The 15,688-nt window shown below is 37.8% G+C and overlaps 2 protein-coding genes across 4 annotated transcripts; both read right to left on the bottom strand.

Moving 5' to 3' along the window:
• Positions 1-1,874: 1,874 nt before the first annotated feature.
• LOC147522120 (UDP-glucose 6-dehydrogenase 4) lies at positions 1,875-4,582 on the bottom strand. 2 transcript variants are annotated; one of them, XM_086591273.1, is made up of 2 exons: positions 4,397-4,582; positions 1,875-3,605 (listed from the first exon to the last, which is right to left on the bottom strand). In XM_086591273.1, exon 2 carries the CDS (start codon positions 3,583-3,585, stop codon positions 2,143-2,145), a length of 1,443 nt encoding a protein of 480 aa, XP_086447399.1. In that variant the 5' UTR covers positions 3,586-3,605; positions 4,397-4,582; the 3' UTR covers positions 1,875-2,142. The 2 variants fall into 2 exon arrangements, with proteins under 2 accessions (XP_086447399.1, XP_086447391.1); XM_086591265.1 differs by lacking the exon at positions 4,397-4,582 and adding an exon at positions 3,864-4,331.
• Positions 4,583-7,160: 2,578 nt separating this feature from the next.
• Positions 7,161-15,356, bottom strand: DGK1 (diacylglycerol kinase1). Of its 2 annotated transcripts, XM_086591245.1 has the most exons (9): positions 15,219-15,356; positions 13,418-14,978; positions 12,754-13,120; positions 11,397-11,473; positions 10,310-10,429; positions 10,027-10,191; positions 8,720-8,857; positions 8,328-8,479; positions 7,161-8,056 (listed from the first exon to the last, which is right to left on the bottom strand). In XM_086591245.1, exons 2-8 carry the CDS (start codon positions 14,597-14,599, stop codon positions 8,330-8,332), a joined length of 2,199 nt encoding a protein of 732 aa, XP_086447371.1. In that variant the 5' UTR covers positions 14,600-14,978; positions 15,219-15,356; the 3' UTR covers positions 7,161-8,056; positions 8,328-8,329. The 2 variants fall into 2 exon arrangements, with proteins under 2 accessions (XP_086447371.1, XP_086447380.1); XM_086591254.1 differs by lacking the exon at positions 7,161-8,056 and having other exon boundaries at positions 8,123-8,479.
• Between the last annotated feature and the right edge of the window lie 332 nt (positions 15,357-15,688).

Raw genomic sequence — 15,688 nt, 5'->3', positions numbered from 1 at the left:
AAAACCTTTCGTTTTTTTTTTCTTTTTTCGTTATTTTACTTTCTCTCTCCTAGTTAGGGAAACAAGATTAGTCGTATCTCTCATATCCCCTTTGATTCCTATATACTCGCTTTTGTGTTTGCGCAATCCACCGGATTATATACGGTATTCAAGTTTGTTACCAACCAAATACTAGATAATTAAAACATGTATACCACGTCACCTATTCATGGATAGGGACTCCTTGTCCACACTAGGGGTGGGAATTTGGCCCTAACGACCCTAACCCGGCCCTGACCGATCCGACCCTAAGCCCTATAAAACCCTTACAACTAAAACCCTCACAGAGTTTAGGGCAGGGCCGACCCGACCCTAAGGCCTTCTAGGGCAGGGCTAGGGCTAAGTATCTGAAACATAGGTCCGACCCTAATTCAGCCCTAACCAAGTCCTAGTTATAGTTTCACATTTTCACTATAAATACACGTACCATAATTGTCAACATTGTCCTTTGTAATTTATCACTTACACCCAAGGGTACTTTCAATAATTTGTCTTATATAACAAAAACTTGTCAACCTATCTAGCAGCCATGAAGAACAATGAGCACTAGCCTAATAAAAAAAAAAGACTTTATTTCTTTGATCATCAAATCAAAGTCTAAAACTTATTATTCTCAATTTATTTTCCCACTTACTTCTTATAAATTATATTTTTATTCATATTCAAGCCAAGTCTAGAACTAAAGGTTTCCGTTCACACCATTAAAGCGAAATAGAAAGCAGAAATTTGTAACACAGAAACCAAAAAAACAACATTTGTCTGAAAAATGCCATTTGTAAAACGAAGAAAATATATAGGCCAGGCCCTAAAACCCGACCCTAAAACCTTTAAAGAGGGTTTAGGATAGGGTCAGGGCTTGAGATTTAGACTTGTGACCTGGCCTGACCCGACCTTATGCTGACTTTAGAGCCAGGCCGACCCGACCTTAATATCTAAAGGGCTTTTAAATGTTTAGGGCCGGGCTAGCCCAACCCAGCCCATTGCCCACCCCTAGTCCACACTGCCAAACAGAGCCAAAGAGATTTTTAAAAATATTTGACCAGTTATGCTCTTTCACTCTGATTTCCTTCTCCTTTCTATACCTCTTCATCCGTTAGCTTTTCCCACCATTTCTCAGTTACATGTCACTGAGAGCAAGTCCAATGGAGAGCTACTAAATTGGGCTGCTAAAAGGTGCTACATAGGTTTTTTAGCTTGTCTAGCCAAATTTGGCACCCCCAAATCAAAAAACCAATCCAATCGCGTTTTCTGTTTTGAAGTGTTAAATGATACGGACGACATAGTTAAAACCGTTCATTATTTTGTAATTTAAGTTGAATTTTTTTTGGACGGACGACACAATTTCTGCCGTCCATCTCCCAAACTTATTATAGCATCTGTTAGTGAAGGTCTTAACTTTGGCTGGGTTTTTTGACACCTTCCAAATTTAAGACCCTTTTAGCAACCCATTGGAATAACATTTTTGTTTTCCCAAGTCCCAACTGCATGATAGCAAACTTAAAAAGCCCAAACTTATTCACCCCCAACATAGCCAGGTTGGCTGCCATTAATGAATAGCAACAGGAATAACCCTGGCCAAATCTCATAGCTTGCAACTAAATAAATTTACAAAACAGAAACACAACTGAATGACAGAGACAGGAAAATAGCTGACAATGTGTTTTCAGGTTTGCATGTGTTTTCAGGTTTGCCAACCACAATGCCCAGATCTAGTGCCCTTTTCACCAAAAAAATGAAATTATTTCTTATATACACATTCACAGACTTGATTTTAGGCACAAATGGTTTGTCTCAGGCATTAGACACAAAAGGGATTTCTAAAACGGCAAGAACAATTTAATTTAACGGATATCAATTATTAATCCAATTGAAAACACATACAGCAAAGCTGGAGATAAGGTTAAAAAGAAATACACTGTTTTAACGAAAAAATGCAGAGCCTGCAATCATACCCAAGACGGTACATATATCTATCTATTATGCAAAAAGAAGAAATACGACAGGTCCATATCTAAACCAAAGAGAATATGAATTTCAAAGAATCAAACCACCACTAATTTTTCCTTCTAGATTTACTCCACTCCAAACGTCCACGTATCTCTTTTATGCAACAGCAGGCATGTCCTTGAGCCATGGATCCAGGGGCTTGCCAATGGAGTAGACAATGAAGCCAATATTTCTCAGTTTCTCGCTGTCAACAATGTTGCGCCCATCAAATACGAAAGCAGGCTTCTGCATGTTATCAAAGATCCTCTGGTAATCAAGTGTCTTGAACTCGTCCCACTCGGTAAGAACGCAGATCCCATGGGCGTCCTTCGTAGCTTCATAAGCATCCCAAACCATGGTCACTTGCTTAACGGACGTGGGGCTCATAGGCTGTAGGTGAATAGGATGGTCCCAATCAAACTTGTTCATGGTGAGATCCCTCTGCATCTGGTCCTCATTCACCTGGGGATCATAGATGCTCAAGCGGGCATTGTCTCCTAGAAGACCTTTGCAGACATCGATTGCAGGGGTCTCCCTTGTGTCTCCAGTGTCCTTCTTGAAGGCAAATCCGAGCACAGCAATCTTCTTCCCAGATACTGTGTTGAACATGGAGGATACAACACGATTCACAAAGCGAGTCTTCTGATAGTCATTGATCTTAATAACTTGTTTCCAGTAGTTAGCTACCTCAGGGAGACCATTGCATTCACATATGTAGACAAGATTGAGGATATCCTTCTGAAAGCATGAACCTCCAAACCCAACACTAGCATTTAGAAACTTGTGTCCGATCCTTGTGTCCATTCCAACAGCATGGGACACCTCTGCAACATCTGCTCCAGTAGCCTCACAAAGAGCTGACATGGCATTCACAGATGAGATCCTCTGAGCCAAGAAGGCATTGGCGGCAAGCTTTGAAAGTTCAGCAGACCAGAGGTTGGTGGTTATGATTCGGTCTTCAGGCACCCAATGGGCATAAACACTTTTCAGGGCTTGAATAGCCTTCTGACCACCGGGGGTCTCCCGGCCTCCAATGAGAACTCTATCAGGAGCGAAGAGATCATCAATGGCAGTCCCTTCAGCAAGGAACTCGGGGTTCGAGAGAATTTGATAATTGATTCCCTTGCTGTTGTGGGTCAGAATCTTTTCAATGGCCTCAGCAGTTTTCACTGGAACAGTAGATTTCTCCACTACAATCTTGTCAGATTTTGAAACATCAGCAATCATGCGAGCTGCACTCTCCCAGTAGGTCAGATCAGCAGCTTTGCCTGCGCCAAGCCCTCGAGTCTTGGTTGGGGTGTTGACCGAGACAAAGATAATATCAGCCTCCGCCACATGCTTCTCTACGTCAGTGCTAAAGAAGAGGTTCCTTCCCCTGCACTGCTTCACCACATCATCGAGTCCTGGCTCATAGATTGGAAGCTGGTCACTATTCCAGGCTGTTATCCGAGGAACAGATATATCAACCACAACAACTTCAATTTTTGGGCATTTATGTGCAATGACAGCCATGGTAGGGCCGCCAACATACCCAGCTCCAATGCAACAGATCTTCACCATTTCTGTTGTTTTCTAAATACCTGAAAGAAGGGGGAAAACACACCTATCAGAAAATTCCAATAGATCTACGAATAAAACAATACATGAGGTGTACAGATCTGATCACTTATGAGCAATGGATATTAATTCAATTATTCTTTCCGATAAATCAACATTGCTAAATGGCAATTAACAATAAGACAAATACTAGATCTACAACTCACGAAAAGATCAAACTTTTCTACACCTTAATAGAACAGATCATATAACAAATAAAAACATAATTGTAAATGAATTACCTTTGTTTGTTCACTCAGGGACAAAGAGAAAAATAAGTAGATCTCTACTAATAATATGTGAAACTAAGGAAAGCCAAGACCACCTTTAAATACTATCAAATCTGAGATCCAACCTACTTCTCTCAGATTTAAAATTCAACACGTTTTCTAGTCCACCCTACACTTAACAAACATCACCCCATTTTTATTTTTTTACTTCACTTTTTTATTTACTGGGAAATAAACAAATACCAAATCTCAAAATCTAATTTTCAATTATTAAGTACTATTTTAATATGATATTTTTTTACTTTACCAAACAAGGTAAAAAAAAAAAAACGAGGACGCTTGAAAACCCGGAAACAAACAACGTGATTGATGATGGTGGAGCAATGTAGAAAGAGAAAGCTTTGAGTAAAACTGAAGCTATGGATTTAAAACCACACACAAATCAACAGATTAACATGGTATAATAATGCCTAGACTTGAAACACACTAAAAGTTAACATCAATCAGATTGATTAAGAGAGAATGAAAAAGAAAAAGAGAATCACCTTTTTTGAGATTGGGTCTAGAGTGAAACAGATTGTTTGTGAGATTGGAAATTTTTGGGTTTTTAATGTAACGTTTTTTTAGGGGGTCCGTTTTTTACTCACTTAAATTCAGCTGAAAGTTGAGAGAGTTAAATTTGCTTGTGACATCTGGCGTTTTGTTTATCTTTTACTAATTTAAAAATCCTGACCTTGATCTACAGTTGCTGCAATAGTGATTTATATTAAAAAAAGTGTGACTCTTATCACTTTTTTGGTGACTGTTTTTTCCCTATAATTTTGCTCTTTTATTATAACTACAAATTTATTTCTATACCGCAAACCAAAATCAAATAAGTAAAATACTAAATACAAAAAAGTTAAATGAATAATTCAATTTTTATTGATTATTTTATATATAGAATAGGCATCAGACTAGTTATGATAAGAGACACTGCTAACTGGCTTAGGAACAATTATAGTGCTACATGCTTACATAGTACGTTGGAGACATGTTACAACATTTGTAAATTGCAATGCTATCAAGATATTGTGTACATGCAATCGTTGATAAATCAATGATATTATTAAGGGTCGGTAATTTGAGACTTTTCATATGGTTGAATTGCAGGAAAACCTCGTGGGTAAATTGGTGGAAAATGTGGAACTTAAGCAAATTGACAACAGAGATATTAGTCATCCACCACGCAGTACGTTCCTCAACTCTTCATTTAGATCTATGAGGTAAGGCCTTGGGATGTCTAGGTCTAATCTGGAAATGTTGTGGTTTTTTTTTTCTTGGTAAGGTTGTGGTCCTATACAGTTTACACTAGTATCAAACAATTCGACCGACAAATGCTTAGACGGTTTACCAAAAATGCTCGTGTGCTTCAACAGTTCAATTTCATTTGCACTGTGTTGTGTCTACAACAGTACAACCACTGCTTTTCAAAAATAACCAAGTTCCACCTTAAAAATAACAAAATGGATCCACCCATTGAGATTTCCTTCTTTTGTGATTCTGGTATCCAACTTTCCTTGACTCACGTTCAATTTGACATTGGTCAATTTCAACAAGAAACGAAATTGATGGTTATTTACTGCTGTGATCTCACTGCAAAGTCATGCCATATGTTTTTTTTCTGTTAATCATAGGATATTTATATATATAACTTAGAAAAGGTTACATACAGAGTCTGTCTTCCTCCACTGCTTTTGAAAGCCATGGTGGAGGAATTGATAACCTTCTCACAGGGGCTAATTTACAAGCAAAAGAAGCTAGATGTGAGATGTCTGTATATACTTCAATTTATAGGTTGGACTGTATGTCTGTATACTTCAATTTATACCCAAGAATTAAATTCTTGGAGTTCTGTATACTTCAATGGGCCAGGGTTGGAGTCGGCATTTCTTAAATTTTTATTGGCCTTGCCTGATAACCCAATCCGATAAAAAAAAAGATAAACTCTTAATGGGCCTCGTGCTCATAGCCCTAAATATTACCTCTTGTAACGCAAAAAACTGGAGTTATTGACAAGATCATGAGCCCCGAGTAAGTTAGAGAGCTTTGGCCATTTAGTTAATGTTAGAGGCGACCATGTGCACTGGTGCACTACTACATGCTATTGGTGATGAGCTTCAAATTGATGCATAGAGTATGGCGTGGAATCCACTTTTTCACACGTTTTGGCATGATCATATGCCAGATATTCATGAAGTGTACAAAAATATATTCCATTTCAAGAATGGGGCACAATGTCTGAAACCAAAACCAAGGATATGCTTATAAATGAGTTGATGGGAATTATTCGTGCAAGCAAAGTCGTAAGTGGTTGACAACCTAATTGTACTATTTTAGAACCATACAGGTGCTTGTTTGCCCGAAGTTTCCTTGTCAGTTTGGTTTCATTGGTGGTATACCACTTGAGAAACCAAAGCATACCAAGAGAGTTGCTCACTTGCGCCTGTGCAACTCAACCTAACGTTCGTAAATACTTGAACGACAACAGATTACAAATAAGCAGCTCAGGTTCCCTCGATGAATGTTGCCACATGTTTCTAGCTTTGCGCCACCCAGTCTTTAGCGCAAAATTTAGCTTCGAAAGAGGATATATTGGGCTGTAACAAGTCCACTCTTTCAAGGCATAGGATGTGCGTCGGCGTCCAATTAAAAATCGAAATATATACCACTACGCACAGAGGATAGCTTGCTTACTAAGATAGACAAACTTCCGAATCACAGAAACTTTGCCCGATGATTCTTTGAGATACAAGTTAACAAGAAACCACTAGTGCTAGTCTACCTCCTCAAAGCCAAGGTTTTAGAAAAGTCTGACCAGATTTGCAATGCAATTAAGTCCTTATTTCCCACTTGAATGGACTTCAAACTTTCCTTGAGATCGCTTTCTCCACTTGAAAATTTGATATCACTAAACCCGCGTTCAGTTTTTGTTGTACAGACGGTTTATTGTAAGTTTAGAGTTTTTCCACTCTGCACTCTTTAGTTTGCAACTAAAAAGATTAGTCCCAAAAGATTATACTACCAGAAAAATTAACTCAAAATACTAGGCATCTATACCATCCACTTTACATGATCAGATAAAGTAGACAGCTCATTTTTCACTATTTCTCTTCACTCTTCTATTTTCATTTTAGTGCGGGAGTGTTGCATTATACCATACAACTTATAAGGTAATATTGTAATAGGCAGAGAGTAAGTTTTTCTTTGCCCTTTTTGGATAAAATTTATATAGAATTATAGGTGCATAATCAGATATAATATAAACAATCATGGGACAATGTAGTAAATTTCAACCACATGAATACAGGAATCCAGTTTGGAAGTGCCAATAATACAGTAGTGCGTCTTTGCTATCATGCATTTTTTTTGTTATTTTCTAAAAGATAGATGTATCATCGCACTCCCAAGTTTCCAACCTCCGTGTGAGGAAGATGCAGAAGTCGTGAGTAACTCAAATAGCATCCTGCCAATGTACTCAAAGCCACATTACTTAACTAATCACAAACATAACTAAACAACATAATAAACACAGGCACAAAAATGCAGACCTCAAATCTCAGGCTTCCCAACATGAGCAAAGCTTCAAAGCACAAAAATCGGTCTATTAAGAACATCTCAAGGCAGGATGAGGTAAACATGACATCACCAACCTACCTCAACTTTGAGATCTCTCGGGAAGGACAACTAACCATGACACCTAAAACCTACCTTAGCTTTCAGGATTCAGTGCATATCAAGAAGTTGAGTCCCTAGCATGGATGTAAAGGTACCTCGCTTTATGATGCACGAGCTCAAGCCATGACCCAACATCTAAATCGTGTCCTGCAAGATTCGCATGTGGCTTCATCACCTCATTCAAGTCATTCAATAGTCCCCATCTATGCTTCTAAGAGATGTCTAGCCTGTCTTTTTAAACAAAATGCGAGAACATCAATGCGAATGACAGGTTCTCCATTGGTTGGCGGGATCCTTGAACCAAAAGCTGACTACTGGTGTACAATGACTACAAATCTGTTAATAAGGCTACACAAGAAACTCAAGCGGACCGTGCTGAGAAGTAGCCAATGATTCGAGCCAGTACTCAAGATATGTCCATGGAGCTCCATGCAGAAAGGTAGCTTACACATAAAGAGATTCAGAGGGTTCCAGTAGAAATCGCATATCTAGGACATGAGTAATGCTGTTATCAGCTTCATGGTAAAAAAAAAAAAAAAAAAACAAAGACAGCATTTGTTTGTCTCCTTTTTTTTTCAACTTTTATTTTTTTGGATAAATAGCTTGCATGGCTTGTACGAATTTGGGTGTACGTCCAGATGTATAGAAGAAGTACAACGAGATTTCAAAGAGCTATGCCACTACGTATGTTATAACTTATAAGCATATAAAATACATTGTTAAAAATAGAAAAATAAAATTGTGGAAGCGCTAGGTCACCTCTAAGAGAGCCTTAATGCCATTTCTTGAAGAAGGGCACGCTTCTGGGAAGCAGTAATTACTTTATTGGTTTCAGCACTCTCAAGCACGTCTGTAATTATGGCAGCTGCGTGACCAAGAGGCTCCTCAGACGCCCTCTTCAACATGAATGCCTGCAAGAGATAATGCAAACTAAAAACACATTCTACTGTATACAACTTTATCATTTTTGGCTAATATACTTAAAAGCAAAATAGCATTAGGCACTTCATGATACTCATTCATGATGCTCATACACAAGTTTTAACACTAGGGATGAGTAAAATGCACATCTTGTATTCCTCTGTGTGTGTGTGTGTGTGTGTGTGTGTGTGTGTGAGAGAGAGAGAGAGAGAGAACGCCAGAGATAGAACCTGCCCATGATGTGAAATGGTTAGCGTACATGGTTGCTGAAACCACGGCTCTCCATCTACTTGAACTGGAAATGCAGCAAAGAGATGGATCTTAATTGATTGCCCTTGTGCCAGTCTTCGCGCACGCGAAAGCCCAACCTGTTCAATTCAAATATCAGTATTTCAAAAAAATTGAGAAGTTGAAAATCCGGACGCTTTTGTCAGAACACTTTATGTTTAAATGTAATCTTAATCTTGACTAGCTCATTAGAGGTACTTCCTAGATCATCACAAAATCAAGTACCACTAGTTTTTGTTTGGACAAACCGTCATTCCCATATTATGAGTACAAGCTACCTGTAGTATAATCAGCCCATCCATGTAAACATGATACAAGTCATACAACACCAAGACTTATTTTAGATACTCCATGGCTAACTGTTATCTAAGTTCAATGTCTTACTGGTACCTACTTGTGATGATTTTTGAGCTCTTGATTGGTTTCACTCATTTTATCAATACAAATTCTTTATAGCTAAAAGTCTAAAACGTTTAACCAAAAGTCAACAAGTAAATATGAGGATGCTATAACATAAAAACAATAAAAGAGTACTCTTATAAAATCTAGAACATAATGCATATTACCATCATACCGAATCGATTTACAGATAGTCACAAACTCACAATGACATGTGCAACATTATTTCAGCGAACAAGGACTCATATTGCATACCAATTTTCATATATCTGGCTACTCTGCTTTTCCAAAGAGCAGTAGTGCCATATTGCATGAGCTTTGCTGGCAAACAATCCGCTTAAAGTTAAAAAAGGTCAGGAAGCTCATAGAGCAATGATCCTAGCTTGCTCGGCCCTCTGTCCAATTTAAAAAACTTTTGCAATGAAAGAAGCTTCTAAAATTAAGTACCCTCATATTCACCATGTTACCTAAAAACACTTTCACAAAACACCACTTAAGTCACAAAAATGCATCTTACGTATTTGTGTTCAAGCCCACGAACATCAAATATGTAAAATAATCAATAAATAACCACTGTATATGTTCTCCCCAGCTTTGAGGCTTATACCCTCTCCACTTTATCTACTCAAGGTGTTCACAAAACCCCATCAACATATTTTCTTGCCTGTTTTAGTAATACAACCTTAGCGACCTACTTTAATATAGCTAATTTGGAAGGGCAAAAGAAAAAGAAATTCCAGAATAAAAGTTACCATTGGTTGGTAGGAATTGCATACAATACTGCCTAAGAATTCTATAAGAATTTGTGACTTCAGGTCTTAAAACTTAAAATGCACAGTACTCTCTTTACCTGAAGCTTTCCAAGGTGCCACGTCCCAGAAATGCTGACAACTTCTAGCATCTTGTCATGCATTGACTGAGGATCAAAGTTATCATCTGCATCATCTTCATTTTGCCACAAATCTACACCTCCCATGTAGCTTCCAATGTTAGCAACAAGCACACCTTCTGCATCCTGAATTTGTTTGTGAAACAAAATACCGGGATTAGTAATGCTGACGAATATAGTCAACCATTACTGCTTTTCTGGACCTATGAGACAGAATAACTATAGTTAGTCTATGGCAACGTACCTCAGGTACCTCTACTTCTAACCCATCCACCACAACTCTGACTTGCCAAGGGAAGTCTGCAAAGGTTTTATCCATTATATTTTTCGCACCTTCTCTTGCGTATAGGACTTTGTTCATGAACTGCAAGTAAACTGGCAGTTCTTCAGATAAATGAAACTTAAGCATCAAAAGTTGACCTTAACTTAGATACTGGAGTACGGAGTAACGATATATATTTCCCATATGATCCCTGGACTTAAAACAAAATTATGCAATTATCTCCTGAACCGGAAAGACCATCCAGAAAATGAGTTATCGTGACACAATATTTATATTTTAAACAAAACCGAGAAAGCTATTTGCAGGCTTACTTGGATGATACTGTTCTCTAATAACTCATCCAAAACTGGTCTGTTGAAAACTATAAGTCATACTCATTTACAAAAAAACTTGCTGGAAGATACTGCTTTTATATTGTGGTAACAAGAAGAGAACAAGGGAAAAACTAATTGACTACAATCAGTCAATATATGGTATTAGCACCTCAAGTTGTTCAAGTGTATCAAACCCATCCTCCTACATTCTTCTTTTAAAAAGCTTGATTACTACATAAACCACACACGCATATGGTGAGAATACTATAGAGAGTACCAGACAAGAACTAATAAATGAATCAAATAAAATGACCAAAAAGAGTTATTAAAGGCAAAATACTGTATAGAGATTTTCTGTCTTCTCTCATTTCTAATTTCTTTGTAAATGGAAGCTTATATCCAACCTCACATCCTCTCAATAAAGTAAAAAAATCAAAGAGTTGACTGTTTGTCGCACTTAATATTATAGTCTGTGGATAGTGAACTCGAAGCATAGAAAGGGTGGGAAGAGAAAGACAATCAATATGCACACATGGTGGGGGAGAGATATCTTTTTAACTTTTATCTTAGAAGTACATAAAGCCTTCATCCAATAAATCATTTCTTTTAAATATTGAGATTTATCATCCGAGTCTTTCCAAGGACCCCACAGAATAGTTCGTAATGCTTCTTGCAGATCAGTGTACACAGAAAGAAGTTCAATGTTCATATTTTCAGTGGTCTTTCAGAAATACCTGGTTATAGAACTTGTCTGGGTTCTCTTCCCGCAAATTGTGGATGTCCAAAGCCACCTTTGCATCACACCCTATTCCTGTAAAAATAATTAAATGACTTTTTAACCTCTCCCCCTCACGCATCATGAAATGATGAGCATTGAAGATAATAGATGGTCCTAGAAACACAACCTTCTATCTAGCTCCTATGCAGACAATAGGATATACTACTGTGGTCCAAGCAAGGTGTTTGCATCACAAGCTCTTACTGATTTATAACAAACAACATGATAAAGGTTTCACGTCGCTCAAGAGGTTTTGTGAATTAAAATAACACCCAAAACAGCTTCCATCATCAGCTTTGAACTTGTAACAACAATGATTACAACCTTTTTTTTTTTTTTTTATCAGATTACAACATTTTTCAGTTCATATCTTATCTTTCGTATATGCAATAAAAATCATACCACAGATTCAACAACAACAAACTATCAGTGCAAAGGCATAGATTGACCACTAACATTCCTGAAAATAAAAGCCAGACTTGAGAAGTAGCGTATGCACAGTGAAAATCTAGAAGTCAAGTGGAGTATCCCAAACATTTAGTTTGTGGAATACCCCACTCTTCTGTGACATGCTTTATTAAACAAATATATTTATGAAAAAGGTGCCTGTTAAGCTCAAAAGATTCCACGTGGTAATTATATTTTAATAACCCCTGAGGATAAATTATCAAAAAAAATAAAAATAAATAATGAATGTGGGTAACATAAGTTTGCATAAAGGCTGTGTTTGGTTCGCGAAAAATGAAGGAAAAGAAAATGCTTTCAAGGAATTTGAAAACTCAAGTGTGTTTGGTAATCTAAGGAAAGTGAAAATGGAAGAATCCAACTTCCTCTAAAATAAATAAGAAATTGTTTTCTCTTCTTCCCTTATCTCTTGATTATTTTGGTCGAAATATTCAGTGGATCCACTTTTGCCATTAACAGGTTACACTGTTAGACAATAGAGACGATGACTAATTACAATGGGTTGAAATTGAGGTTTTGATAGGGGTTTTGCAAGTTTTAATCCAGAGCTTTTCGGGATTAAGCTAACTTTGGGGTGTCTGGTACTGACGTACTGTGTTATTCCAGGTTTGATCCAATGCTCCACATAAGAGGTTATGGAAAAAGTTTTCCTGGTGAACCAAACAAGATGACATAAAATTCATGAAAAATGATTTCAAGCAAAATAAAATTCAGGAATGCATATCCTTCTTGAACGCGAAATCCATGAACCAAACGCAGCCAAATAGTATCTTGGCTATGCTGTACTATGGCAGGGTTTAATCCTACTAAGAGTAACATATATTATAGTTGTTGAAGACTTCACATACCAAGGTAATTGTTCATAAATTTTGGTGTTTGGATATGTTTTCCCTGTTGATCTCCTATCGTTATCTTCCACCGATCCAGAATGGTAACTGCAGCATGCTCTATGTGGCTTAACACTGTGCAAAGGCCTCCTTGTCTCTCAACTGAGCCCAAACCACCGCCCCAGGACAAAACCCTGGCTAAATCATTTCCAGTTCCAGCCGGAAGAATAGCAACTGGGGGAGGAGAGACAAAGTTTTGCTTGTCAATAGTGTCCAGAACCCACCCGACTGTGCCATCACCGCCACAGACAAGAACTCTAAAGTGGGGAACTCTTCTGAATAAATACAAGCCCACCTCTGGTCCCAGTGTTGCACTTAACTCAAAGACCTACAAGAAAAGAACCAATTAAATCCAAAATTGTGGACAGTGAAGAATAAGGTACCTCACCATGGTTCAAATTACAAATGGTTGGCCATGTAAAAAATAACTTCTAAGCAAGCTTTAATTCGATGCTACCACCTGAACAATTTGTACTTACTGCCTCAAGAAATTTAAATTTTACACAAGGTTTTATGATATTTACAAACCACTTATAACCTATAGTAAAAACAGGAAGACATGCGATTAATCTACTCTCACGATTGCAAAATGCCTTATAAAGAACTATTTTGAGAAAGCACTAGCCTGAACAGGATTCAAAAGAATGTTGAGCCGTAGCTTCAGTGAATCCCCTCGCTGTGCGCCACTCTTCTTGTTAATAAAAACCAGTAATGGTCTTATCTCTGGAGGTAAATCCATCAACTCGTATCTTTGTTTCGCAGCCAATTTCTGAACCTCATCATTCCAACTGAAAGAGGTACTCCTTTTGTAATTTGACTTCAAATCTACCTTGTTATTGACTTCATCACCATGGTCTGTACCTTTCTTGTCCAGGCTACCATTGCAATTTCCACTATTTCCGTGAGAACCCTTCGAAGTTTCAGGGGGATCTGCAGAGCACTCTGTTGATGAATCACAAGTACTATGGCTATTCCCTGAATCAATGGAGGTTTCGGCTCCATGTTTGTACTTTTTACTTTGACTTCTAATACGCCGAACAGAGGACGCCAGCTCATTTGCTCCATGTGTGATCGAGCTCAAAATCCCACCAGTGGTAGTTCGACTCAATTCCTTAACGAAGAGTGGAGATATGATCAGCCTTTTATATGGTCCCAGGTCGCAAATGTCACCCATTTCATTAGACAAGCTAGTGTGGCACTCAAAATGTACTAGTCGCTGACACCACATGCAAGATAAAATTGGTGAACCCCCAAGGAAGGACCCACTACAAGGCTCATCACAATGACTACAACAAGTTGTTTCGTCAGGTTGATCATTGATCTCAGTCCACCGAACAGCCCATTGATGTATCACCAGTTCATTCCCAATCATGGACACACATTTGCAATCTTTTTGTGAGTTTGAAGAGCAGAGCAAATGCGCTGCTGCACCACATATACCACAACGATGCATGAAGCTGTCAGAATCCATCACTGGCCCCAGAGGCTGAGGTGGACACACAGAATTCAAGCAAACACAACAGTTTAAGCTTTTTCCACGAGACATAGACTCTACGCTCCAAGTATGAGCAGCAAATGGTGTATTGTGCTTTGCTTTTGGACTTTTCTTGGACCTCGCCATGGCTTTCATCCAGGTCAGACTTATGTTTCTTTTCCACTGAAAGATGGTGTAAGCTATTGTCAGTATTCCAACTAAAGCAGCGGTAAAGTAAGCCATAATGACGAGAGGGGATTCTTCCATTCTGAATATCCCATTTTTGCCCCACTTTGGGAGCAAACCACCAAGACTTTCTCTATAGTCATCCATCTTTTAATAGTTATCCTTGGCTACACGTTATCAAGTAAGGATAACGAGTCCACATAATTCAAAAAGTTCCAAGTAAACTTCAATGACGAAATGTGAAGGAGAAGCCTAGCTTGCACAGGAGTTCTTCTTATACATATACCTTAACATTCTAGACATCCCTGTTCCATCCCATTCACATTGTACAAAATTTACTAGCGACTGTAACTTCTTCTGCCTTCCTGTTGAATTCAAATAACTCCCTAGTAGAGAATGACAAACACAGCATGAATTCTATTCCTATGCCTTAAAATGGAATAAGTATTATTTCTCATCAATAACAGGTTGCCCAAATGCATATACAAACAAGCTAAGATTGATGTGTCAAAAGGGACATAAGCACCTGGAAAACACAAAAAAGTTAATGAAAATACCATCGTTGCACTGAAACCATTACAAACTACAAATTTAATAGTACTATGCTTCAGTTTAACATTCATTATATAATTCAAAACAACAATGCAAGTAGCCAAGTACAAGCATCACATCATTAATATTCCACAAAACCTCAACACCCATGAAAAATAAACAACATCAAACATGCCCAATCACGTATTTAGCCCTTAATAACAAAAAAGCTTACAACTTGGTTTGTTTCTGAAGAGGAGACCAAGTAGACACCCTTTCACAGTTACAGCTTTTTTTCAATTGAAATGGCTTTTGCTTTTCCGATTTTATTTTATTATTTTACTTTCCAGTTTCTCCAATCTCGAGGATCTCAAGTGCTGTTTTGTTGACACGTGGTATATAGAAACATTGAGCTCAAGTGGGCTTTACTTTTCGAACCCGTCCTACAAACAGGTGTCGTTATATTAAATTATTCTAAAAAATATTAGCAACTATTCATAGCTATGAGATATGAAAATTATATTAATCACTTGTTTAAATTTCTTGCACCACTCTCTATCAAAAGAAAGCACCAAATCTTGGTAAAACTCATCGATTTATTTTTGTTGTTATGTTTAATAATATAAATTTGATTGAAATTTTGTGAGAATGCTCAATGTGGCGAAGATGATATTGAAGTTACTTAAATAGCAAGGCATTCCCAAT

Source organism: Coptis chinensis, chromosome 1, assembly GCF_015680905.1.
Source record: "Coptis chinensis isolate HL-2020 chromosome 1, ASM1568090v1, whole genome shotgun sequence".
Taxonomy (NCBI): domain Eukaryota; kingdom Viridiplantae; phylum Streptophyta; class Magnoliopsida; order Ranunculales; family Ranunculaceae; genus Coptis; species Coptis chinensis.
Note: the sequence above shows the minus strand (reverse complement) of the source record. Positions and strands in the feature narration are given on the sequence as shown.